Source organism: Brachyhypopomus gauderio, chromosome 11 (genome assembly GCF_052324685.1).
Source record: "Brachyhypopomus gauderio isolate BG-103 chromosome 11, BGAUD_0.2, whole genome shotgun sequence".
NCBI classification, from domain to species: Eukaryota; Metazoa; Chordata; class Actinopteri; order Gymnotiformes; family Hypopomidae; genus Brachyhypopomus; species Brachyhypopomus gauderio.
In genome coordinates, this window is record NC_135221.1 from 7937875 (window position 1) to 7962670 (window position 24796).

At 46.3% G+C, this 24796-nt stretch overlaps 1 protein-coding gene across 1 annotated transcript in view; it reads right to left on the reverse strand.

The window, feature by feature from the left end:
• The window catches only part of dock4a (dedicator of cytokinesis 4a), a 47552-nt gene that overhangs the window by 15800 nt on the left and 6956 nt on the right, over window positions 1–24796 (reverse strand). Inside the window, exons 2-28 of the mRNA XM_077021630.1 lie at window positions 22529–22612; window positions 21856–21896; window positions 21519–21574; window positions 20818–20914; window positions 20235–20383; window positions 19769–19853; window positions 18484–18635; window positions 17230–17311; window positions 16706–16766; window positions 15831–15963; window positions 15343–15431; window positions 13541–13666; window positions 12453–12577; window positions 11912–12074; window positions 11417–11523; window positions 11008–11164; window positions 10062–10159; window positions 9834–9917; window positions 9091–9191; window positions 6008–6089; window positions 4876–5046; window positions 3193–3385; window positions 2845–2975; window positions 2243–2377; window positions 1862–1960; window positions 809–903; window positions 458–533 (exon numbers count right to left, since the gene is read on the reverse strand). Of these exons, the coding sequence (XP_076877745.1) occupies window positions 458–533; window positions 809–903; window positions 1862–1960; window positions 2243–2377; window positions 2845–2975; window positions 3193–3385; window positions 4876–5046; window positions 6008–6089; window positions 9091–9191; window positions 9834–9917; window positions 10062–10159; window positions 11008–11164; window positions 11417–11523; window positions 11912–12074; window positions 12453–12577; window positions 13541–13666; window positions 15343–15431; window positions 15831–15963; window positions 16706–16766; window positions 17230–17311; window positions 18484–18635; window positions 19769–19853; window positions 20235–20383; window positions 20818–20914; window positions 21519–21574; window positions 21856–21896; window positions 22529–22612 (2972 nt within the window). The remainder of the gene's footprint in view (window positions 1–457; window positions 534–808; window positions 904–1861; window positions 1961–2242; window positions 2378–2844; window positions 2976–3192; window positions 3386–4875; window positions 5047–6007; window positions 6090–9090; window positions 9192–9833; window positions 9918–10061; window positions 10160–11007; window positions 11165–11416; window positions 11524–11911; window positions 12075–12452; window positions 12578–13540; window positions 13667–15342; window positions 15432–15830; window positions 15964–16705; window positions 16767–17229; window positions 17312–18483; window positions 18636–19768; window positions 19854–20234; window positions 20384–20817; window positions 20915–21518; window positions 21575–21855; window positions 21897–22528; window positions 22613–24796) is intronic.

Consider the following 24796-nt stretch of genomic DNA (forward strand, 5'->3'; position numbering starts at 1 on the left):
TGTTAGAGATGAGGTCCGTGTTAGAGATGAGGTCTGTGACAGAGATGAGGTCTGTGACAGAGATGAGGTCTGTGTTAGAGATGAGGTCTGTGTTAGAGATGAGGTCTGTGTTAGAGATGAGGTCTGTGACAGTGATGAGGTTTGTGTTAGAGATGAGGTCTGTGTTAGAGATGAGGTCTGTGACAGTGATGAGGTCTGTGTTAGAGATGAGGTCTGTGTTAGAGATGAGGTCTGTGTCAGAGATGAGGTCTGTGTTAGTGATGAGGTCTGTGACAGAGATGAGGTCTGTGACAGAGATGAGGTCTGTGACAGAGATGAGGTCTGTGACAGAGTCAGAAGGTGGAAAAAGGAAGAAACAAACAGCATCTAGAGATGATGAGAGAAATGTGTGACAAATACAGATGAACTAGAAGCACGCACGCACGCACACACACACACCAATGCAATTTTCTCATACCTTGAAGTCAAATTTCTCATTAAGGAAGTTGTTTCGCAGCGTGTCAGAGAGATAGAGGACCGTGGTGATGATGACACTGGAAACAGATGGGAAATGAAAAACACTGAAAAAATAGTCGATTTCTGCTGAGTGCAAATTTGGGTGCTCACTCTTTATGACCAGCCCCTGTCACTCCTGGGGGCGGAGACACAGCATCACATAGCTTAGTGTTTAATGACCTGATTAACATTCAACTCGTTCTGAAGCCCTTCACCAGCTAGATGTTTTGGAGCGTGAACCAGTGTGAACAAAACTGTACCTCAGCCCTCCAGGACTGGAATAGATTCCAGAGGTGGTTCATTCTGAACTTACTTGTTGGTGACCAGTCTCATGACCGTCCAGTCTTTAGGAAACATGTCTGGCCGGATAAGTATTCTAAAGACAGTGAAAAGCTGCAGGAGAAAGTTCTGGAAGAGAAGCAAGGACAGCTTTAGATTTTTATAGTAATGGTAGCAGGTACTGAGATGTGATGTGATGGTAGCAGGTACTAAGATGTGATGTGATGGTAGCAGGTACTGAGATGTGATGGTAGCAGGTACTAAGATGTGATGTGATGTGATGGTAGCAGGTACTAAGATGTGATGTGATGGTAGCAGGTACTAAGATGTGATGTGATGGTAGCAGGTACTGAGATGTGATGTGATGGTAGCAGGTACTAAGATGTGATGTGATAGTAGCAGGTACTGAGATGTGATGTGATGGTAGCAGGTACTGAGATGTGATGTGATGGTAGCAGGTACTGAGATGTGATGGTAGCAGGTACTGAGATGTGATGTGATGGTAGCAGGTACTAAGATGTGATGTGATGGTAGCAGGTACTAAGATGTGATGTGATGGTAGCAGGTACTAAGATGTGATGTGATGGTAGCAGGTACTAAGATGTGATGTGATGGTAGCAGGTACTGAGATGTGATGGTAGCAGGTACTGAGATGTGATGTGATGGTAGCAGGTACTAAGATGTGATGTGATGGTAGCAGGTACTAAGATGTGATGTGATGGTAGCAGGTACTAAGATGTGATGTGATGGTAGCAGGTACTAAGATGTGATGTGATGGTAGCAGGTACTAAGATGTGATGTGATGGTAGCAGGTACTAAGATGTGATGTGATGGTAGCAGGTACTGAGATGTGATGGTAGCAGGTACTGAGATGTGATGTGATGGTAGCAGGTACTAAGATGTGATGTGATGGTAGCAGGTACTAAGATGTGATGTGATGGTAGCAGGTACTAAGATGTGATGTGATGGTAGCAGGTACTAAGATGTGATGCTCCTCTACAACACAGAACTCACGCAGGAATAAATCCCCCCAAACCATTGTCCCTGAAGGAGAGCCATGGGGTCAGAGGTCATTGTGAGGACTCACCGCCAGCTCATCCTTACTGGGAAATCGGCTCAGGAGCTTTTGGTAATCCTTATCACTGAGCTGCCTCAGGAGAGTGAGCAAACAGGCCACAAATTCACCCTGCACACAGACAGACACACACACAGACAGACACACATGGACACACAGACAGACACACAGACAGACACACATGGACATAGACAAAATGCACAAACATTTCTAAATGCTTTCTGTAAAGAATACTGTCACACTAACCCTAGTTGGATCAGGCTTGTTCCCCAGTATTATTATTAACAGTGACATTGTATGATTTTTTTTGTGTGTGGCACTCAAAGGACATCAATGACATTGTGACTTTCTGTCCTCATGATTCCACTGGTGCTAGCTTGTCCGTTTACGTACTGTGATGTCCTGGTACTGCAGACGCAGGGATGAGGCTGTTGGCTGAGGACGGTTGGTCACCTCCAGGATGGTCCGCAGCAAGACCCCAGACAGGCTCTCCATGATTATATTCACCTCTTCAGACACTACACACTCCTATGCACACACACACACACACACACACACACACACACACACACACACACACACACACACACACACACACACACACACATGGAGAAAGACAAGTGCACACACATGGAGAAAGACAAGTGCACACACACACACACACACACACAGACACAAAGGATCATGTGCACACTGTCGCTGGGTTTCTTGGGACAACTGTTTCTGCTCAGGCTTTAAAAAGTTCATTATGATTTTAATTACTGATTCTTAGAAAATTAAATGTAATTTTACATTTTAATTAATGTTGCAATTAAGTGATATAGTGAAACTGATACTGACATTTGTTCCTGTAAAGGGAGATGCTCAGTACTTTAAAATCTTCCTTCCCGCACCACCGGCAAGAAGACCGCAAGGCATTCTGGGCCGGAGCAGGTTCTGATTTCTGAACGGGCCCTTTGGAGCCCCGTATGTGCATACATGGACAGAACACTTACTGTGTTTGGGTCTCTGTGGACCAGTGACAGCATGCCTGTGAGAATGTTTGCACACAGAACCAGCTCCTTCTGTTCCTGAAGGTATGTGTGGAGGAGATGAAGAACCACGGGCAACAGTACACACCGTGATTCTGCAAACACACACACACACACACACACACACACACACACAGGTTCTAGTTGTCTAGTAATCTAGTGCTAAAGTGCCAACTGTGAAGTAGTTAATTACACTAACCAAACCATAGAAGCAAGAGAGCATTTTCATATCCATCATAGATCATGGATCACACGAGACCATTTGGAGTGCAGTTATGGGGGAAGGAACTGTGTCTGCTGGGATGCCTGTACCTGGGTTTGTGTAGAGAGGGCTCTCCACAGTCTTGGCCATGCACTGCAGCTTGACGGCCTGCAGGGGGCAGTCTGTGTGTGGAAGTGCAGGCAGGCTGTTGAGCGTGTCCCTCGCTAAGTTTGCTACCTCCTGCACACTGAACACCTTCAACAGCTCAGAGCACACAATGGGAAAGGACCTCAGAAACACAGCCTGACGGAACACACACAAACATAAATATCTATTAGTTAAGGTGAACATTAAAACAAAAATCAAAAACATTAATGAAACGTGGATGAATTTAAATGAAAACAGTCACTCATAGCCTGGGAGCACAGATTTTCCCCAGTAATAAAGAGCATACGTTGCTAATGTAACATAGTAGCATATGTATCATACGTTGCTAATGTAACCTTGATTTCAGGGCCCAGAGGAGCTGACAGGAGTGGCAGTCAGAGGGAGGCGGAGCGTGAGAGAGGGAGGCGGAGCGTGAGGAACACACAGCTGTGCTCCAGCGCGCTCAGTGCTTTAGGGGGAAGGCTTCATATCTCCAGCACATACAGCATTCACAGTGCCCCGCTCAGCAAGACACGGGTGTACGCCAAGGCATTCTGGGCATCCTCTCTCTCTCTCTCTCTCTGTCTGTGTCTCTCTCTCTCTCTGTCTCTCTGTCTGTCTCTCTCTCTCTCACTTTCACTCTCTAACTCGCGCGCACACACACACAAACACACACACATACACACACACACACACGCACTCACACACACACGCACTCACACATGCACACACACACATGCACACACGCACATGCACACACGCACATGCACACACGCACGCACACACGCACGCACACATGCACGCACACATGCACGCACACATGCACGCACACATGCACGCACACACACGCACACATGCACACACACACGCACTCACACATGCACGCACACATGCACGCACACACATGCACACACACACACACATGCACACACGCACTCACACATGCACGCACACATGCACGCACACACGCACACGCACACGCACACGCACACACACACGCACACACACACGCACACACATGAAAGTGCGTTGCGTGTCTGTGGGTTGGCTCAGACTGCACAGGCTCCATGTGCTCCGGATTAGTGCTGCTGTCCGAAGGCGCTTTGTTTCCTCAGGCGTGTTAATTGAAATCTGCTCTCCCGCCGTGTTGCCATAACACGTATGAACTCATACGCGTGTGGACGTGTTTGAGAACGTCAACATTCATACTGCGTACGTGTGTACAGACAACAATTGTTTTCAAAACATGTACAGTCCATCCTATCATATGCTGTGGACATGTACAGTATGCACATGATCACACACTCTCCCACGTACACACACACACACACACACGCTGCTAGTGATGCACATGCTGAGAGTGTGAAGCTATCTGACAGACTGTAAATAACCTCAGTGCATGTGTGCATGTATGTCTGTGAGACTCAATAATATGTGTGTTGTTGAGTGTGTGTAACGCTGCTGAAGCGCGTTCTCTCTCCAGGGGTGTAGGCAGGTGTGAAGTTCTTGTGTGTCACAGCACAGATGCCCTTGTAGCACGCGTGGGTGTCCGTGTGTGTTACTCACCTTGTGATGGGAGTGTGTGCGTGTGAGAGCGTCTGAGTCTGACCTGTGTGTTTGTGTATGTGAGAGCGTCTGAGTCTGACCTGTGTGTGTGTGACGGGGCTGATGCCCTTGGTCTCGTGAGACAGGAACAGGTGGATGGACTTGAAGAGCTCAGAAATGGAACAACGAAACTCCTCTTCACCCTGTCCAACAGCCGCAGCTGTGTAGAGCTGACGTGACTGCACAATGTACTTAAACAGATACTCCGCTGCCTACACACACACACACAAACACACACAAACATAGCTGTGCTTAGTAAATATTTACTTATTTACCATTGTGTTTACAGAACACATATTTCAACAAGCCCGAGTTTGAAGTTTGGGTTAAGATAAGGATTAGGTGAGGGTTGGGTTAGGATGGGTCAACTAATGTCGGTAACATAACAATAACGATAACGTAACGGTAGCGTAGTCAAATACACAGGCCACATCTGCACTGGTTGGTCCTGACACTGGTCCACTGTGTGAGAAACCAGGCATGACACTAGAGCGTGGCAGAAGGAAGCATTAACCTGAACCAAGATCTTTACCCTTCAACAGTATAATGTGGATTAACACCCGGGTCATATCAAACAGGGTCGCTGGTGGTTCTGGTGCACCACGGAACCAGTCCAGCTATCACTTGCTTTAGATGGAGAACATGTTCCCTGCTTCCAGAACGAGCGCTCGAGAGGAGTTGCCAAACAAACAATCCGGAACCTTCCTGGCGGCGACACGCAGGGCGGGAAAATGGCGGAGAGCGGCGGGAGAGAGAACTACGCCAGCTCTCCGTAGCTCCGCGGCGAGTCGTGATCTTAAACAGAGGCAGATCAGAGCCAGCAGGAGACGACACTCCGCGCAGGAACAGGATATGCATCCGGCAGGGGGGTCGGAACGCACCGAGATGTGTTCATATGTGTGTGTATGGGCGTGCGCACGGGTGTGAATGTGAACGACTGTAAAAGAGAGTGAGGAAAAAATGAGAGAGCGACAGAAGTGGAGAGAGAGGGAGAACGTGAGAGTAGGTGGTGTTTTTTTATATCATGTCTGTATGCTTTGATATGCGAGAGGTCATTCCGTTTGGCCAAGCACCTCCTCACTTTGTTCAAGTACTCCTACTCTTACCTGGCCACAATCACACAGTAGCAGCGGGCAGGTTGGACTCTGAGTCTGTGTGTGCATGTCTTGGTACCTTCAGAACTTGCTGGATCTGCTCCTGGTGTTCGGTGTCGATGATTCGATCCACGTACCACTTCAGGACCCGGATCAGGTCTCTGCACACCCACAAACACACACACACGCAAACACACCGCCACTCAGATCAGCACCACACCCTTATGTACCGCACATCCATGAAACTTTAATACACAGCATGAAAGACTGGACCCAGTACATGGAATCGCCTGTAGTATAATTGTGTAAAATGTAAATAGGTTCGCCATTTCATAACGATGCAGAAATGTTAGGAATTTGAAGGCCCACTGGTGCATCTCTCTCATGTTGGGCCGTCTCCCTCGTCCTACAGCTCAGACCCCACGCTGCACAAACAGCTCACATTTCAGCGTGGCCCACGTGTGCATCTCTCTCATGTTGGGCCGTCTCCCTCGTCCTACAGCACAGACCCCACGCTGCACAAACAGCTCACATTTCAGCGTGGCCCACGTGTGCATCTCTCTCATGTTGGGCCGTCTCCCTCGTCCTACAGCACAGACCCCACGCTGCACAAACAGCTCACATTTCAGCGTGGCCCACGTGTGCATCTCTCTCATGTTGGGCTGTCTCCCTCGTCCTACAGCACAGACCCCACGCTGCACAAACAGCTCACATTTCAGCGTGGCCCACGTGTGCATCTCTCTCATGTTGGGCCGTCTCCCTCGTCCTACAGCACAGACCCCACGCTGCACAAACAGCTCACATTTCAGCGTGGCCCACGTGTGCATCTCTCTCATGTTGGGCCGTCTCCCTCGTCCTACAGCACAGACCCCACGCTGCACAAACAGCTCACATTTCAGCGTGGCCCACGTGTGCATCTCTCTCATGTTGGGCCGTCTCCCTCGTCCTACAGCACAGACCCCACGCTGCACAAACAGCTCACATTTCAGCATGGCCCACATGTGCATCTCTCTCATGTTGGGCCGTCTCCCTCGTCCTACAGCACAGACCCCACGCTGCACAAACAGCTCACATTTCAGCGTGGCCCAGGTCTGCATGGTAGGCTGTTATCTGGCGGGTAGCGGTGGCATCCTGAAGAGAGCACGCTGGTGCACCAGGAGTCTCACACGCTGGTGCACCAGGAGTCTCACACGCTGGTGCACCAGGAGTCTCACACACAGGAGCGCTGCATTCGCCCGGCACTTCGACCACCATCAAAGAAGCAATTCAAATGCTTCTCTGGGAAATAATCACCTGGAATCTTTTCCAGAATGTGTGTGTGTGTGTGTGTGTGTGTTTTCTGGATACACAGCCTAGCTGCTGACAGGCATGTGTCTATGTTTGTGCATGTGAGGAGGCAGTACTAAAACAAACAAACAAAGAAAACCTCTCAGAAATACAAAACAATCTCAGAAATCCAAAACAATGTAGTCTAGTACCAATAAATATTAATTTGTTGCATCCTTTTGAATTTTCTAAATAAATCCAGATGAAATATTAATATTTTAAGAAACTAGGTCACTCTGGGTAGCCAACCACATTACAGTGCCCAGGAGAATGAGTGTGATGTTAAAGGACGTCAACCGTGGCTATCAGCGTGGGATTAGTGCTGACCCTGAAGCACAAATACCACCATCAACATCCCAAAAGATTAAATACAGAATTGTAATTAGAGAGTAATTAAATCCAGATTAGTAACTCACAAGCAAAGGGGAGCATGTTATCCATGTGTTTTCTTCTGATTCAGCACCTCTGCCATAACAATGAGCACCAGATTACCAAGCAGCACAAACAATGAGCCTCTAATGGCATCACCTGCATTATTTACATCTAAAGGCATTATTTACACTTACATGGTTACAGAAAAAGGTGGTGATAAATGTACATGAGAAGTATGTGATTTCTGCATCACGTCTGTGAGTGTGAAAATATGGATGTAGCAAACACGTTCAGCTCGTGTCCTCTCGCTGAACCAAACAGACCCGCGGGTCCCTGGTCCCCGAGACCCCTGAACCTGGGGCCTCACCTGAACATGCTTCACAGCCCACAGGGTCTGCACACCAAGACAAAGGCAAGACCGCAATGACAGTGAGTCCACGAGTACATCAAAGGGCACTCCGTTAAACTCATTAGAGTATTGGTATTAGAGTATTGGTATTAGAGTATTGGTATTAGAGTATTGGTATTAGAGTATTGGTATATACAAATATATTTTATTGGTATATAGGGTATACCCACAACTTGAGCCAAACACCAACCCACAGCTTGAGCCAAGCCAATAAATGTGCTGAAGAGAGACAGAGTGAAGGATGAATGCTTGAGACGTGAAGATGACATGGTGAGAGAATGAGAGACAGCAGGGATAAGGAGAGGTGGACATACGCAAAAGGGATGGAAGAGGTTATTCAGGGAGAGAGAGAGAGAGCCAAAAGTGAAAAAAGGAGAGAAGGAAAAATCAAAGGACATTGTGCTGTAAGCTTCAGGTAAGAGTCAAGTCAGTTCAAACAGGAAAAAAACTCTCTCCAGAATATAACTCTCCACAAACAGCACCCACCACCACCACCACCACCAGCAGCAGCACTTCACAGCCCACACACACAAGTACTGGGCAGTGTCTTGTCAGGAGAGCAAGACGGGTTATGAGACATCAAAGAAGGAACGTGTGTTCAGAGTCTCACAGAGAGACTCAGCAGAAGACAGCAGAGCTGCTGGCCATCACTTCTAACCAGACATTTTCATTTAGGAAGAGATGCGGATAATAAGAAATGAGCATTAAATCCTGTCAGTACAACCATCAACGTGGAATCATGACATCATGACATTAAATATAAAACCTGTTAAGGTATGGAGGCCAGTTGCAGTCACCAATCAATAAAATATATCCCTAAATAAATGTCTCCTTTGCTGCTGCACTGTTTAATTATTTATTGCATCATTGGTCAGATGAAACGACATCTTGTTCCAGAGCGCACCACGTATACTGGGAAACGAGAACAAAACCCAAAAACTTGATCTTGACCTTAATAACACAAAAATGTTGCAACTAATGATTCATGTTGATGTTAACACCAAACACGTCGCTAATATGCCCCGAGTAGCTCTGGGAAGGTTCAGGCTACTCACCGGTACGACAGGGCTCCTGCAAAATGGTGCTCTATGTAGTTGTCCATGACAGGCTTGAAGTGCTGGAATTTACTGTCCTGCAGTAAATTAATAACGTGGACCTGTGGAACAGAGGAGAGCTCTTCACTCCATCGGACTCCCTGTGAAGACTTAGCATCACAGCAGCTTATGGCTAACAGCTAGTCTGTACAAACGGGTATGAAAGTACAACGGGGCACGACAGTAATGAGTTCTAGACGTTAATTGGTTCTTCTGTGAGACCAGTATCGCAAAGACACTACCATATTCCAAGAAGGCTTTCCACTCCGGTATGTAAAGTATATTTGTAACTATGTCATACTGTAAAATGTTTGAGCTTGCCACAGGGTTAAGAGCTCAACTTGAAATTAACTTCACTGGGACTCAAAAGTGGCTAAACTGGCATGTGCAGTGGCTGCTGGAATAGTTGCCATTTCCTGCTAGAAAATGAATGTTCTTCAGGAAGGCAGCTATCATGCAACCAAGGAAAAAGTTCAAACAGTTCAGCTACGACAAGATCCCAGCGTGAGCTAACGCAACTGAATGCATTTTGTCAGTAGCCACATTTGGCGGGTAACCGTGGCAACGCAGCAGAAGAAGCAAGGGCGGTTATTAAAAGTCTGTCCCGCACGGCGTTACCGTGGACGAGGGGGATCAGAGACGCAGCGCTCATCAAAGAGGTAAATATCCATGCAAAACCACAAGGTGTGCTGTGCATGTCTTACCAGGCAGTCGAACACCTTCAGTCCATAGCGCTGTGGGCTCTCGTCTAAAACAGCAAAGAGGGTGTCCAGCATGTCATGAAGAAACTATCAAAGATCAAAAGAAGAACATGATGAAGACCGTCACTCAGGGAGGCTCCATCACGAAGGAGAAAACGGAGATGTACCAACAGAGCCACGAGGAGAACGTAGGAGCACAACGTGAGACTCTGTAGTTTACGGACTTTCTACCTTAACTATTTCAGCACCGTCGATGTCCTTCAGCTTGGACAGACACTCCATGATCCGGTCTGGATGGGCTCTCCATTTTAGCAAATCCAACATATCACCTGCAGGTTGAGACAGACTGATTGCTGAAACATGAATGTAATAAGAAAAATATGGATTTTTCATTATGATTCTGTCTTCCTGATAAACCACATAAGAGAATAAGAGAATACTGACTTGCCTGCTCTGGACTGGGTGAGAAATCACGGCATTACAGTATCATATCTACAGATGGACTGCTGGGGTTTTTTGTGTAATACAAGCTCACGTCATGCATGTCAAGAACCAGCTGCTATGAAGACTCAGATGTATCAAACCAGAGGAACATTTAGCTCTCCAAAGCAAAAACCTTCCAAGACTGAAGTTTACCATAATATCGATTAAACGGTAAAGTCTTCACTGTGACTCATCTGACATCACAGTGGCCAATCAGATTAATCAATTCCTCAGTTATTACAAAGATGTGGGCCGCGTTTGGATACAATATCCCGGACTGAGTGTCAGGGCAATAAAAACCATGTCTGATGAGGTCGTAAGGTTTCCCTGAACTGTGAGGTCATCCCCAGCCTTGTCTGGACGGCGTGCTGTGTGTGCTGCACTGTGGACCGCGGCCTGGCGGATGAGAACACGGCTGCAGCGGGACCCTTGGGCTCCACTCCAAGGTCAAAATAGGCAGGTGTGAGGCCAGCGTGCACTCGCCCCCCGCGGGGCACCACGCTCATCGACACCGTGCTCACAGGGCCATTAACAGCACAGAGGTCACTGGCACCAACACTCATCAGGAGGGGTCACGTGAGGTGCAGGGTCACGTGGGACTATGGTGGCTCGTGTCAAGGGAGGGAGGGACAGTGGAGGACCGATGCTATTTGTGGGCTGATGTTTCAGTGATGTTAGGGTTCTAGAGTGGTACCATTCTGCGTAAGTTTGGTGGAGCAGAGCTGGGAGAGGATCCAGAAGGACTCTTTGCTGTTTTTGATGGTCTGGTTCTGGCCCGGCTGCAGACTGGCCTTGGAGTACGCCAGTTTGAGGTAGCGAGATGTGTCCTGGAGATTTGCGGTCTCTTCACACTAAGAGCACGAGGAAAGAGGGTTAATACACATGTGCAATCACGTGCTACATTTAACAATGCAGTACTGTATTTTAATTACCTTTGGATTCTGTTGAAATATGTTGTTTTAACAGTACCTTTTCTGTTCCTTGTATTCTAATCTGTTTTAGCTGCATTGATTTTTATTTTATTTCATTGCACCATCCAGTTAAGCCATTATATATGAAACTGCATCTATATAAGCAGCATCTGTTATTGTTGTTGATGTAACCTTATGGACGATGAGCTCATGAGTCCCATCAGGTAGAGTTCTCCCATCCTCTTGCATCAGGGGGACAAACGAGAAACCAAACAGCTTCTTCTCTCCTTTCTCCTTCGCTGGAACAGCAGATCCAGAGATGAGATGCGTATGTTCTCCTTCTCTAAAACAGCTCCACTAATGCTGCTCCACTTATTAAAGCACCATGCTATATACAGTTTACTATACAGTGCAATTAGAAATATGTTTTCATTTGGTAGGTTTGCAATTCCTGTATTCCATTTGGGAGTGTCACTGTTAAAACCAAAAGTATTCATAGTGTAACAATGCGAAGCAATTTAGTGCTTCAATGAGTCAACAATCTCAGACACAACTCAGATGTACCTATTAAACATTCTCAGTGCATTCCAGTGAATCACAGGAGGTCACAATCTGACAATGACCTTAATAACCACAACTCTACTGAATGCACCATTTTGGTGTTGATGGGGGAGTGTGTGGTCTTACTGGAGCAGTGTCTGAACTCGAAGCGCAAGTGAGTAGCCCTGAACAACTCCGGAGGAACGGACAGCTGGATCATCTCCGACCAGCGGGGACTGTTACTGTGATACAGCACCAATGAATGGAACTCATCCATGCCAGGCTCCCCTGAACCCGAACACACCATACCCTTAGAGAGAGAGAGACAGAGAGAGAGGGGGGAGAGAGTGTGAGAGAGAGAGAAGAAAAGCACACAGAGAAGGAAAAACAGAAAGAGACAGAAAAGAGAAGAAAGAGAAAACCAAGTAAGGCAGGCAGAGACAATTATTAATGATTGGTTACAACACACACACACACACACACACACACACACACACACACACACACACACACACACACACACACACACACACGAAAACCAAGTAAGGCAGGCAGAGACAATTATTAATGATTGGTTACAACACACACGAACACACACACGAACACACACACGAACACACACACGAACACACACACACACACACACACACACACACCTTCCCGTTGATGGTCCCAGAGCTAGTTTTACCTTTAGGACCTGGCCGTCTGCTCCCAGCAGGTAAACAGTGACCTCCACGTTTCTCGCCACACTCTTCCCCCCTTTCTCGAACTCCCCTCTCTCCAGCGTAATGTACACGTCACTCCTCATTTCACCTGCGAGAAGAACCAGCGAGACACTGTTGCTCCACCCTTACACTCTACGCGTGGTCACAGAAATGTTCTCTATATTCTCTACCTTTTTAAGACACACTATGCTTGAAAGATTACAAATGATTCAGTTTCAATATCAAGAAACCCATCATATATTGGCCTACATGTTTACATATAAACAAGTAGATACATAAAAAATATGCAGTATAACTTTCTGCTGAGCAGCATGTGCAAAATGAGCTGAACGTGCACAAAATGTGTGAACAAACATTCATTTGTTTGTTAAAACGCATGTGTTGTAACATTCATTTGACACTGACCCAATAAAGTGCCTTTAACACCATATCTAAACTTGACCTTCGACCGTAAAAAGTCAGAGATCAGTGCAGGTGCTAAAAACACTATAGAACATTAATTACCTTTCAACAAGAGCTAGGGCAAATCCCCTGTGAACTACCAGAAGGTGTGAAATCCAATATGAACGTGTAAATTGCAAATGAATGTGTCATTAGATAGATGATACAACATATTAACATATGCACCTCAACAGAGGACACTCTTAGAAAAAAAAATAGAAAAAATCTAGAAAACAAGAACTTTAAGCACAGAGTGTGTCATCAAAGCTATATAAGAGCCTCACAAGAAAACTAATAGCCTCTAATGAACAGATAAACCAACTTAGCGTTGGTTCCACAAAGACAAGCAAACTGCAGGCCACAGTATTCTGAGAAATCAATACTGCAATACTTCTGCCTGCCTATTGGTGCAGAGAGTTGTGCTTCTGTTACATAACAGACTGAACATCACAGTTACAGTTTCTGATCTACTTCCAACTGCTTATGCCATTACATTTACATTTTACAAAAAATAAAACATTACATTTACATTTTACAAAAAATAAAACATAGAAATAAGGGAGCAGTGATGGCAGGGAAGCTTTTAAAGGACATAAAGCCTGTATCTCACCAGGCATGATGATGTCAGAGAAGCCAAGCCTCCTGGTAATGGAGACGCTGTGTGTGAAGAGGCGCGTGTAATCCTTCTGGATCTGCTCCAGGTCTCCGTGCAGGAGCTGCAGAGACACGGCAAGCCCTGCAGAGCCCGCAGAGTCATCAACAACTGTGATGTCATCACACCTCCTTCCTTAATGAGCTGCATCACAGCTGCATTTGTTACGAAAGGCGACATTTCGGACTGAGGTGTGGCCCTCAGATCTCAACTTCTTTTGACCTGCTACATTGCAAAAATACATTTTCTTTATCTATCAAAAAAGGAGAACAGAGGGATAATAAGTTCACGCGATTGGAAATGTCATCAGGGGATCAAGGTTCCTTCATTTGCCAGAGGCTTTTTATCCTCACCTCTTCTCACACATGTCTGGATGCTGAGGAACCATTAAGTCTGCCTCTTCATCTTTCTCTCTCTCATGATCCTTCTGTGCTACAAATATAACCACCCAAGCCAATTTGATTTCTATTGCTAAAATCTTTCATGGCTTCAAAGTGTGCTCATAGCATTTCGATAGGTTCACAGCCCACAGAAGCACTATCTTCTGTTTCCTATGGAATCTTCCAGGGCAATTTTTTTCCATTTCATAACATTCAGAACAGGCTGCCCACAGACCAGCTCACCAACAAAACCCCATTCACATCTCCATTAGTCAAACACCCAGCACAGCCAGTCTTATGTAAGCTGCTGCTCTTACGCCCCAACAAAACACAATCAGACATAATGCAGCAAACACACCCACAAGACACCCAATTCTGACACACTGCAAAGCTCCACACACGTTGATTTGGTTTGTTCATTTCACTTGTTTGTTTTTGTTTTGTTTTGTTTAAGATAAATAGAGGCACTGTACACTCTCAAAGTCTCACAAGACATACAACATTTGGCAAGCATGTGTTACAAACGGTTTCTTACGGTCAGCGAAGGAGGTCGATAAACAGCTTTTAACTTTGTCAACATGAGAAGTGTTTAGGTTAGCAAGATAGTGCCGAAAACCTTTCCCATTAGTGGCTCCCCAGAGGAGAAAGATAAGGCAGTTTATGCGTACCCTGTGCTCACAGGAAGCGCTCGATAGTCCCTTCTTGCAGATATTGATAGCTAATGTACGCATGACTAATAATTAGCGTTTAATGGACGACGTTTAGAAAAGCTCCATTGAACATAATTGAATTATGGCTGAATGAATTGCTCGTTAATCTGCTGATGTGGAAATCAGTGGCAGGGAAAAGTGGAAGTATTACAGGTCTTCTCTGGCCCTCTCTGCTACTACATTTTTGCAATGTGAGTTATTTCATTCACATTTATTTATCCTCTATCCTAAACTGGAACAGTTTGTTTTGGTGTACATTTATTACACTCATTCATTTTGGGGGAAAAAAGAATTTTGAGAAAATGAACACCTTAAACTAATGTTCTTAACCACTGTGTTAAACACCCTCAGGCCAGCTTCCAAACATGCTTCTGAAATACAGAAGAAAGCAGTGACTGAAGTACTTTTCAGAGGTTTTCTTCAGCAAGCAGCCCGTTCAATCCATCTCCACTGAAATGGCAGAGAGTCCTGTGTTCAAGATCCAGTTCTGAGTTAAAGACCAAGGCTATTTCCATCACAGGCAAGGAGAGAGGAAGTCTGCTCCATTTGCATGACGGTTTGCCATTTTTTGTTTTGGCACATGGTGCTTTATTTCGGAGTGAGCCTGGCTAATGGACTAGAAGCCAGAGTTGAGACCTTCACGTTCAAAGATTGAGAAGGCGGGACCAACCTGTGCCGGAGCCAATCGGATTGTATCTGGAGCTGACTTTGCGCACAATGTTGTCATGGATTTGATACCACTCGCTTTCAGCGTTGCAGCTGGAAAAAAGGACAGATTAGACCATCAAACTCAGGGAAGCGCAGACATTGAACACCGTCTGATTGTTCTGTGGATAATAAAATGTGTTGGCTCAGGACAATTAGTGCTTATTTCTAATTGAACATGGCTGGCTTCCCAGTCCAAGGTTATTTACAACCCGATACTAAAAAAGACTCACTAGTGAATCACCACTGATATTACAACTTATTCCAAGACTAGGCTAAACCCATGCCCATGAACCTGGCCCTAAATCTGGATGTTACTACTACTTATGAACAGTTCAATAGTGATATTTACATTTTAGTTTATTCACAAGACAGATGGGATGAAGGCACTGTAGTATGCAATGTTTGGTTTGTAAAGTTGGTGTGGGGAACAGGAGTGAGGGAAATTCTCACGAGTAAACTTTGAGCAGGTGATCGTCCTTGCAGTCGGCCGTCAGCAGGTCCGACACGCTGATCACCGTGCAGCCAAACGGACGTCTGTACTGCGTGCTGCACGCGCTCTTCTTCTCGCCCGCGACCATTCGCCCTGTCAACCACACACCAGCCAGGTTCACCGACCACGCATGCGCAGCCACAGACGAACACAAACCGCGTCGCTTTGGCGCAGCGCCACGATCGCGGCGACGGGATACGCAGTTCTGTCACAAAGACCAACAAACGACTATGCCACGAGCTCGAGGCTCTGAGTGACGCGGGGCGCGAGCTAACGGCCCGTGACGAGCTGCGGTTTAGAAAGCGAAGGAGCTGTCTGGTGGCACGAGCCGGCAGTCACGTGCTGGATTTATGACAGAACGGAGAGAGTAAACAAAACACAATCCCATCACAGCTCCATCAACAGCCACACAAACACACCACCTCCACTCCGCAGGCGTCTACCGTGACACGAACACATGCATACACACATAGTGGACATAGCAGACACTGCGGAGACAACAATGTTATTAACTGATGTAGGCCATGCATGCCATCACAGATACTCACACACTGAGACACATAAAGACATCACTCTGGTTACACATTACTTGAAGTGGCTTATCATTTTGCCAACGCAATATTACATATTCAAACCTGCCATCATACACCTTGACAGTCATTGGATGGTTAATATTATTAATTCAAATAATTAATATCGATGTAGAAATGGAAGGTGCTGTTCCATAACTGTCATAGCATATTAAGAAAGGTGTGTCACTCTTTTGACAAGGTTCAAAAGGCATCTTGATAGGTCACTTTAAGAAAAAGATCGCCAATCAAATTGCAGCTCTTACCTATTCTAAAAATATGAGCTACAACATATACATCTTTGCGGAGATCGCTACTTCCCAAATCCTTAAAGAAAGACAAACGTTTTATTCAGCAATGTTAAAACAGTAAATTTCCAAACATGTCATGTGCACTTAACTTCAGCTCTCTACATAATAATAACTGTTTTCATTTATTTTTCGGCTCAACATTACAACACTGAATCAGTCTCAGTGCACTCATAAACAGTGCTGAACAGTAAAGGCAGAAATCGCTATAGGGTGACCACTGTGGCCAACCTGTTGACGGAAAGATCAAAACCCACAAACCATGGTGAGACCTTGGCAGTTGCACCTGGTCTCAAAAAAGCATCTTGCATACTGGAAGAAAACCAAATGAGGCCTTCGGCCGGCACAAGGCAACAAGGCAAAACCCAAAGTACATCATGATAGAAGCAAAGGTTTCAGCGCCAAAACTGCCCCAGAGACTGAGCGCCAAGGACATGCCCTCTCTACAACCCCCCACAACCCCCAAACATGTGGGTACTCACTACAAAGAGTGTACACTGCCTTTCTGTTCTGTCTGGTGACTTGGGAAGCCCTTGCTTATTCAGCCGCACAAAGAATCTTTCGCTGCAGCAGGGAGACAGCCATAGAGAGACAGACAGACAGACAGACAAAGACAGATCAAGAATCGGTAAAATTCAGAAAATCAGCTTCAGTTTATGTCAAGTTTGACACACGGCGCAAAGGGACACTGTGTGAGAAGAGAATATATTTGTGTGTGTGCGCGTGTGTGTATTGGCCTCTGCATGTACTAACGCGTCCCCCTGCAGAGCTGAATGCTTATTAATTACGCAGAGAGGCCTGGTGGTCTGCTGAGGACCCCCCCCCCCCACACACACACACACACCACCCCACCCAACCCCCACACACTGCATGCTTCTCTCTGAACAGCTCTGAACCCTGGAGAAACACTCATCCTGAATAATTCACCAGCGTACGTGATGAGGAACGCCTGAACACTCCACTCACCTCCACAGCCCGACATTAGCAAAGACACAGAGAGAAAATGTGTTTGCGTGACTGTGTGCAAGAGAGAGAGAGCGAGAGAGATAGTCAGAAAGAGAGTGACAGCGAAAGACGTGAAATATGAAATGAAATATTCCCCAAGCACACGGGGGCCGTGGCCTTGCTCTGCAGCGCTAGTGCACCCCGGAGGCCGACGCACGTCAGCCTGAGCTCAGCGAGGCAGCTCGAAACTGAGCAGCAGCGGGGAAACGCAGACACGTCCCGCACACACGTCCCGCGCACACGTGTCCAGCTGCGTGCCGTCAAAACACACGCTGTGGTCCTGTCAGCAGTGCTCACACTGGTGGAAGGTGTAAAGAGCCCTCAGACAGACTACGGGGCCCATCCATTCAGCCCATTCATAATTCATAAGTACTGGCCAAACAAAAGCTTTTCTCCTGCCTTTAATGTTTAACTGAGAAAAATAAAGGCTGGCCCAAGGTTGATGCATTCGAATGCATCTCGAATGAAAAATTCATGTTAAAATACTTTACCTCAAACAAAAGCTAAATAAATAAATAAATAAAAATTTAAAAATTAAAACCCAACCAAAATACTTTAATTAGAAGTTGTGAACCTATCATATCCATTTGTTCAGATGATTTTTAGATATCCACTACAAAAAAATATATTTCTCAATTGCTCTTCTCACTCTTAGTTTCACTCTCTGGTGTCTTGCATTTACCGCTGGACGTGATTGGTCAGATCAGCCCGGCGACTCAGCAGAGCCCTACCTGATTGGTCGCATCTCTCTGCTGTCATAGACGAAGAAGAAGACTTCCAGCTCTTCGCCCAGGCCACAATTCAGCAGGCCGTTGAGCTGCAGGAACAGGTGATGCATGCTGGCCTGTAGAGGGACGTCTCGCTTCCGATGGCGCCGCTCCATCTGACACAACACAGCCAGAACAGGGACTTACACATTACCTCCCAGCTACACCACCACATTACTGTAGAGGCCTACATGCATTAACGCATTAACGCAGTGTATCAACAGTGTGTCAACAGTGTATGACAAAGAGTGACTGACTAAAGCTACATGCACACCTACACGAATGCGTATATAAATTCACACAGCGAAGTCTCATGCATAACCAAACATACATAAAGAATAATTGTCTTAACTACACTTATTTGGCATACAACCCAGATAACATAGAAGTCAGGTCACATAAAGGAGGACAGTGTGTGTAACTGGTGTGTAAATGTCGCTCTTATACAGATACGGCTTGTAGCCGCCGGACTACCATGATTCCCACTGTGTTCTACCACTGGTTACTAGCACGATGTGATGTATGAACCTGCGATGATGGAGGTCTGAGCCGTCTTGCGTACCTGCGCCTTGTCTAGTGCGTGCTGTCACAGGCCCATTCAAATGAGCTACTAGACCTTGGGGACCTACTGGACTCTTTTCTGCCTTTTCTGTTGTATGTAAGCTGCTCCCTTCTTGTTTGTGGTGTGAAACAATATGCAGTTTCCCAGTACACTGATGTACACTAATGAGATTGGGAGGGTTTCAATGGAGCTGCATGAACCTCTAGAACCTCAAGAACCTCTAGAACCTCTAGAACGGCTCCTGCACACGATTCCTTGGACAGTATTAAGAATGAATTAATCTCCACTGGGAGTTTGCAAACATCCACTTAATGCACAATTTACCATTTCTCTGTTCTCCTTAATTACTATTATTTCCCTACGCAGGGATGGCTTGATACATGTGTGTGAGTGTGTGTGTGTGTGTGTGTGTGTGTGTGTGTGTGTGTGTGTGTGTGTGAGTGTGTGAGTGTGTGAGTGTGTGAGTGTGTGTGTAAAAACAGGATGGAGCAGCAGGAATATGAAAGAGATCCCTGGCGTCAGGCTGGGCTGCAGTTGCCATGGTAACAGAGCACTTGGGCAGCAGTGCAATGGTGACTCATGAGTAATGGGTGTATATGTATCTGTGTGTGTGTGTGTGTGTGTGTGTGTGTGTGTGTGTGTGTGTGTGTGTGTGTGTGTGTGTGTGTGTGTGTGTATAAAACCAACCAGCCGATAGAGCTCAGTGACACTAATCTCGTCTGGGTCTACCATGCTAAAGTCCCGTCTGGGGACAAGGTCCAGTCCCAGCTGCCTGTAACAGAAAAGCACAGAAGCATTTAGCAATCTCGCCTATACCAGCAATTAGCATAAACCAAATATTTTAACTTCCTAAATATTTTAAGCTGCCAGCAAAGCAGTCTAAAAATACATGTTCGGCTGGGAAGATTCAAAGTGCAAAAAATTTGCATAATGCCTCACAAGCACATTCTGTCTGCACCTTGAAGAAAAGCATGTGTGGCTCACAACAGAATTCAGCAACACAACAGCTCCCTGCCAAGGTCACCACTACCGCCATGCCTGCGCGGCCCGGTGGAACAGCTGTGTGGGAAGCCCAGCCTTGCTCGCAGGGAGGCCGGCGAGGGTCTAACGGGGGTTTCCTGCGGTGTGTCTCACGCCTCCTCCCGCCACTCACTCGTTGCCCCAGTCCAGGCGCGCGATGACGTGCTGCTTGATGTCGGTCATGCGGTCGTGGGTCAGGTGACCCAGCAGGACCTGCTGTCTCAGCTCCAGGATCTCCGTCATCACGTGCCAGAGTCTGTGGAATAGTTCCCCGTCGTTCTTCTGTGAAGGACAGGGAGAGGTCACTCGGCCTGGCGAAGGCTAATCCCCGCCCCGGGACCAACGAGAGCGCTCGGTACTGCCCCGTGTCTCGGTCCAAGATTCCCCATCAGCCCCAGACACGGTGGAAACAGGAGAAACACAAATGTCACACTAGCATATCAAGCATTCTGAAAATTACCCAAATCAATCAGTCAAACTTATTCCCTGTGAATTTCTCATTTAGATCACCAAGTGATGATAACACTATGTGTTATTTCAATGTCTCATGCAACAAGCAAGGTCAGTATTTTCTCTTTTCATCACAGTTAACTGACATGTTTAAGTGTGTAAACATTTAAATTCACATATCAGTGCCTTTTGAAAACAGCCTGCAAAGAATTCAGTTCCTGCCAGCATTGCTGCAGTGTCTCTGTTTGACCAAACAGCCATTTTACCACATAAAGCTGCTTCCACATGGTGCCCCACTCCCTCAAAGTCACAGTCATCTCTGTTACCACCGACTCCTCCATGGGAATGACTGTCTCAAACTGCCTGTGGGCGACACACGCACGCACACACACGCGCATGCACACACACACACGCGCACGCACACACACACACGCGCACGCACACACACACACGCGCACGCACACACACACACGCGCACGCACACACACACACACACACACACACACACACACACACACACACACACACAATCACACACACACAGAGCAAGTAGTAAACTATGACCGTGAGAAAAGACCCTTAGTCACAGGAATATCAGGGCCCTGCTAACTACATCAGATTCGTCATTCGACTCAAATGAGGCCAGCTTTTACACACACATCAAAACACGATCCAAGTGCACCTTTCATAACGTCTAGTTCTCCTTAACTAACCATGATGGGAGGAGGATTGTAAAGAACGGAAGCAAAGTGACACGTTTATAGACCATTAACACCACTAGATATGGGTTCAGTAAAACGAGCTTGTAAAAGACCCCCAACTGCACTGAGCGGTAGTCCGACAGCGCCGTCTGATACAACCAGATTGGAGCTGGATGAAGAAACAGGACTTGGAGCTACACGGCCTCCTGGACACCAGCAACTGTTCTGTAGACTCATAAAAGCCCAGGAGTGAGAAGAACTCTTACCCCTTGTTCTTAATGTGTGCATGTTTCAAGTGGACGTAGCTGCACGGGAATATTCCCTGGAAGAGAAATCAGAAAAGACACATCAGGACCTGTGAAGATTTATGATATACCACAGATTACGCATGCCAACTAAAGTATCACTGAATTATTAATCCACAGTTCCAGGCAGATTAAAATAATGAATAGGGAATTGTTCAGTGTTTAACTTTCATGACTTTCTTTTGATGTTCATTATCACTGGCTTGCTTAATGAATTCTTTCCATGGTGCACTCAGAAACAATAAAGTGAGCAAATCAGTCAATATTCGACTAATTTTACTGCACAGATGCAACTTACCTTGACATTTGGATTCTTTATAATGAACCCCCTGTACCACCCTAAAAGGACAAATGGTGACATTTTAGAAAATCCACTCCTCAGTATCGACAGGAGCACAGAAACCGTCACAGCTTACATGACATAGAAACCTCCTTTTTATCATTTACAAGTAATGAATGAGGATAGCGCAAGATGAGCAGAATAAATACTGCACTGCACAACTGTCTTTGAGGTCCCCTAAAGAGTCCTTTGCAAAATAAGAATGCTGGTTTGCATAAGATACTAAAGACCATTGAAGCTATTGAAAAGAAGTCTGTGGGCTCATATGACTCATGCAATACACTCAACATGCTGAAAAAAACAATACACAACACATCAGCTCAAATCTGTTTAACCATCATAAAAAATGAATTAAATAAATAACAAATGTAGCCAATCTGAATGGAATAACCTTGGAGACTCTATTTTACGGATTACAAGCTTTAGCATTTCAGCATCCGAGTGAAGAAACACACACGGTCCCAACTTCATAATGCAACAACAGACAGGGTTGAATAAGAAAATGCACACACGTGCTTACAAGTGCTATTTGTGCACACCATCTAAAGCTCAGAGCTAGTGTAAAGACAGCTGTTGGACTCTTTCAGTAGGTCCTGTCAGTGGTTTCCACACAGGCGTTTTGTCTAATTACCTTCACATTTCTCCAGTATCTGCACTGTTTCTCCAATCTCCAGAGGCAGCCCATGCTGAATCGTTCCGCGAAAGTTTGCCAGCACTGAAATGGCAAAGGGAATCGTTAATTGTGCAGCATTGCCATCAGAGCGCGCGTGTGTGTGTGTGTGTGTGCGCCACACCTCTGTCTGGTGGTCATTACTGATGTCCATGACTTTAGACTCCCACAAACATAATAGAAATCACTCATAATAGGGCACGGTAGGTTGCACAAAGTACAGTCTCCAGCAAGATTATCGTAAGATTAAATCCAGTCCAAACAAATCTCATGGGGAAGCAAGTCCAGAGCCAACATGGCATGTAAATGCTCTGCCTGAATTTGGGCAGAATTTCTTGTTTAGATTCGAGTGTTTTTTAGACATTTGAGCATCTCCCGTTCCTAGCCACATCTCTGCACTTGAGTTACGTAACACTCAAAGATTTCGCACACTGCAGGATACCAAGGAGCAACAACAGAACTCATGCGCTCTAATGCTCTGCCGACCTACTACAGCACACACAACTCATCTGCATATCAGGGTATTAAGCATAGCCATGATCATGCATAAAGATGTCAAAGCATCCCAAAATGTGGCAACGTCAGTCTTGTGACACGAACCACCAGCGAATAGGACGACTTTTAAATAGCAATGTCAGCTTCTGTGAAAAGAAAAGTGAATTTGCTTTGCAAGGCTTGCTGCCTGTCAGCGGTTTTCTCTAATACATACAGAGGAGTAAACACACACAATGTGTGGCACTAAATGTCCACCCAGCCAACCAGAGCTATTTCAGCTGTGCATGCTTGAATATATTTACTTAAATGAAATGACAGGTGAAATAATAATCTAGGATAACATTTAACTGAAAATAGTGTCTCATGCCTTCAGTTATAAAGGTCACAGATGGAAAATAACCACATTTTCATTTCATATGGTCATTCTTTTGAGTTTTATTTGCACTTCTTTCATGATCAAAGAAAGACCATCAATACATTTCAGACCAATAGTTCAACAGCCATCACACGTATGAATAACAGCATGCTTCATTACACCCGTGTTCCTCAGCTACCAGGACCACTTCAAACAGGCTGGGCTGCGTGAGACTGTAGTGTGTGTATTAGTGCTAAACTGTAATCACACCGTGGTCTCACACTGCTGCCTGGTGCAAGGCTGGACAGCCTGAGACCTCACGAATTAGCCAGGAGCAGGGAGCTCCTCACCCTCCTCACACCCCCAACACTCCTCACACTTCTCACCCTCCCCACACCACAGCACTCCTCACACTCCAACACTCCTTACACTTCTCACCCTCGCCAACATTCATCACCCTCTTCACACCCCAACACTCCTCACACTTCTCACCCTCTCCTCACCACAACACTCCTCAGCCTCCCCAACACTCCTCACACCCCCAACACTCCTCACACCCCCAACACATCCTCACATGCCCAACACTCCTCACCCTCCCCAACACTCCCCACACTCCTCACCCTCCCCAGACTCCTCGCCCTCTTCACACCCCAACACTTCTCACCCTCCCCACACCACAACACTCCTCACACCCCCAACACATCCTCACATCCCCAACACTCCTCACACTTCTCACCCTCTCCTCACCACAACACTCCTCAGCCTCCCCAACACTCCTAACACCCCCAACACTCCTCACACCCCAACACATCCTCACATCCCCCACACTCCTCACCCTCCCCAACACTCCTCACATCCCCAAGACTCCTCACCCTCCCCACCCTTCTCACATCCCAACACTCCTCACCCTCCTCACACCCCAACACTCCTCAAACATCTCACTCTCCCCACCCTCCAATACTCCTCACCCTCCCCACACCCCAACACTCCTCACCATCCCAACATCCCTCACACCCTCTCTCACTCCTCACCCTCCCAACACCTCTCACACCCCCCCCCTCACCCTCCCCATTCCTCCTCTGCCCCGCAGACTGCACACATGTGCAGCTTCAGGAGCAGAACCATGCTGATATTTCCCATCGCTGACAGCATCCTCAAACAAAGAGCCTCTCAGAAAGGTTATGGTGACATTAATTAGGCAGCCAAAGTGCTGGACTTTCAAATGTTATGCAATGCTGGGTCCAGCACGCTGCGAATAATAATTAGAAGGCATTGCAAACAGAGCAACGCAATTACTTCAGTTTTATTTGTGCTGAAATAAGACGGTAGCGTAATATAACTTTGCAGAGAGAAGGCTACTTAAAAAAAAACCCCATCTG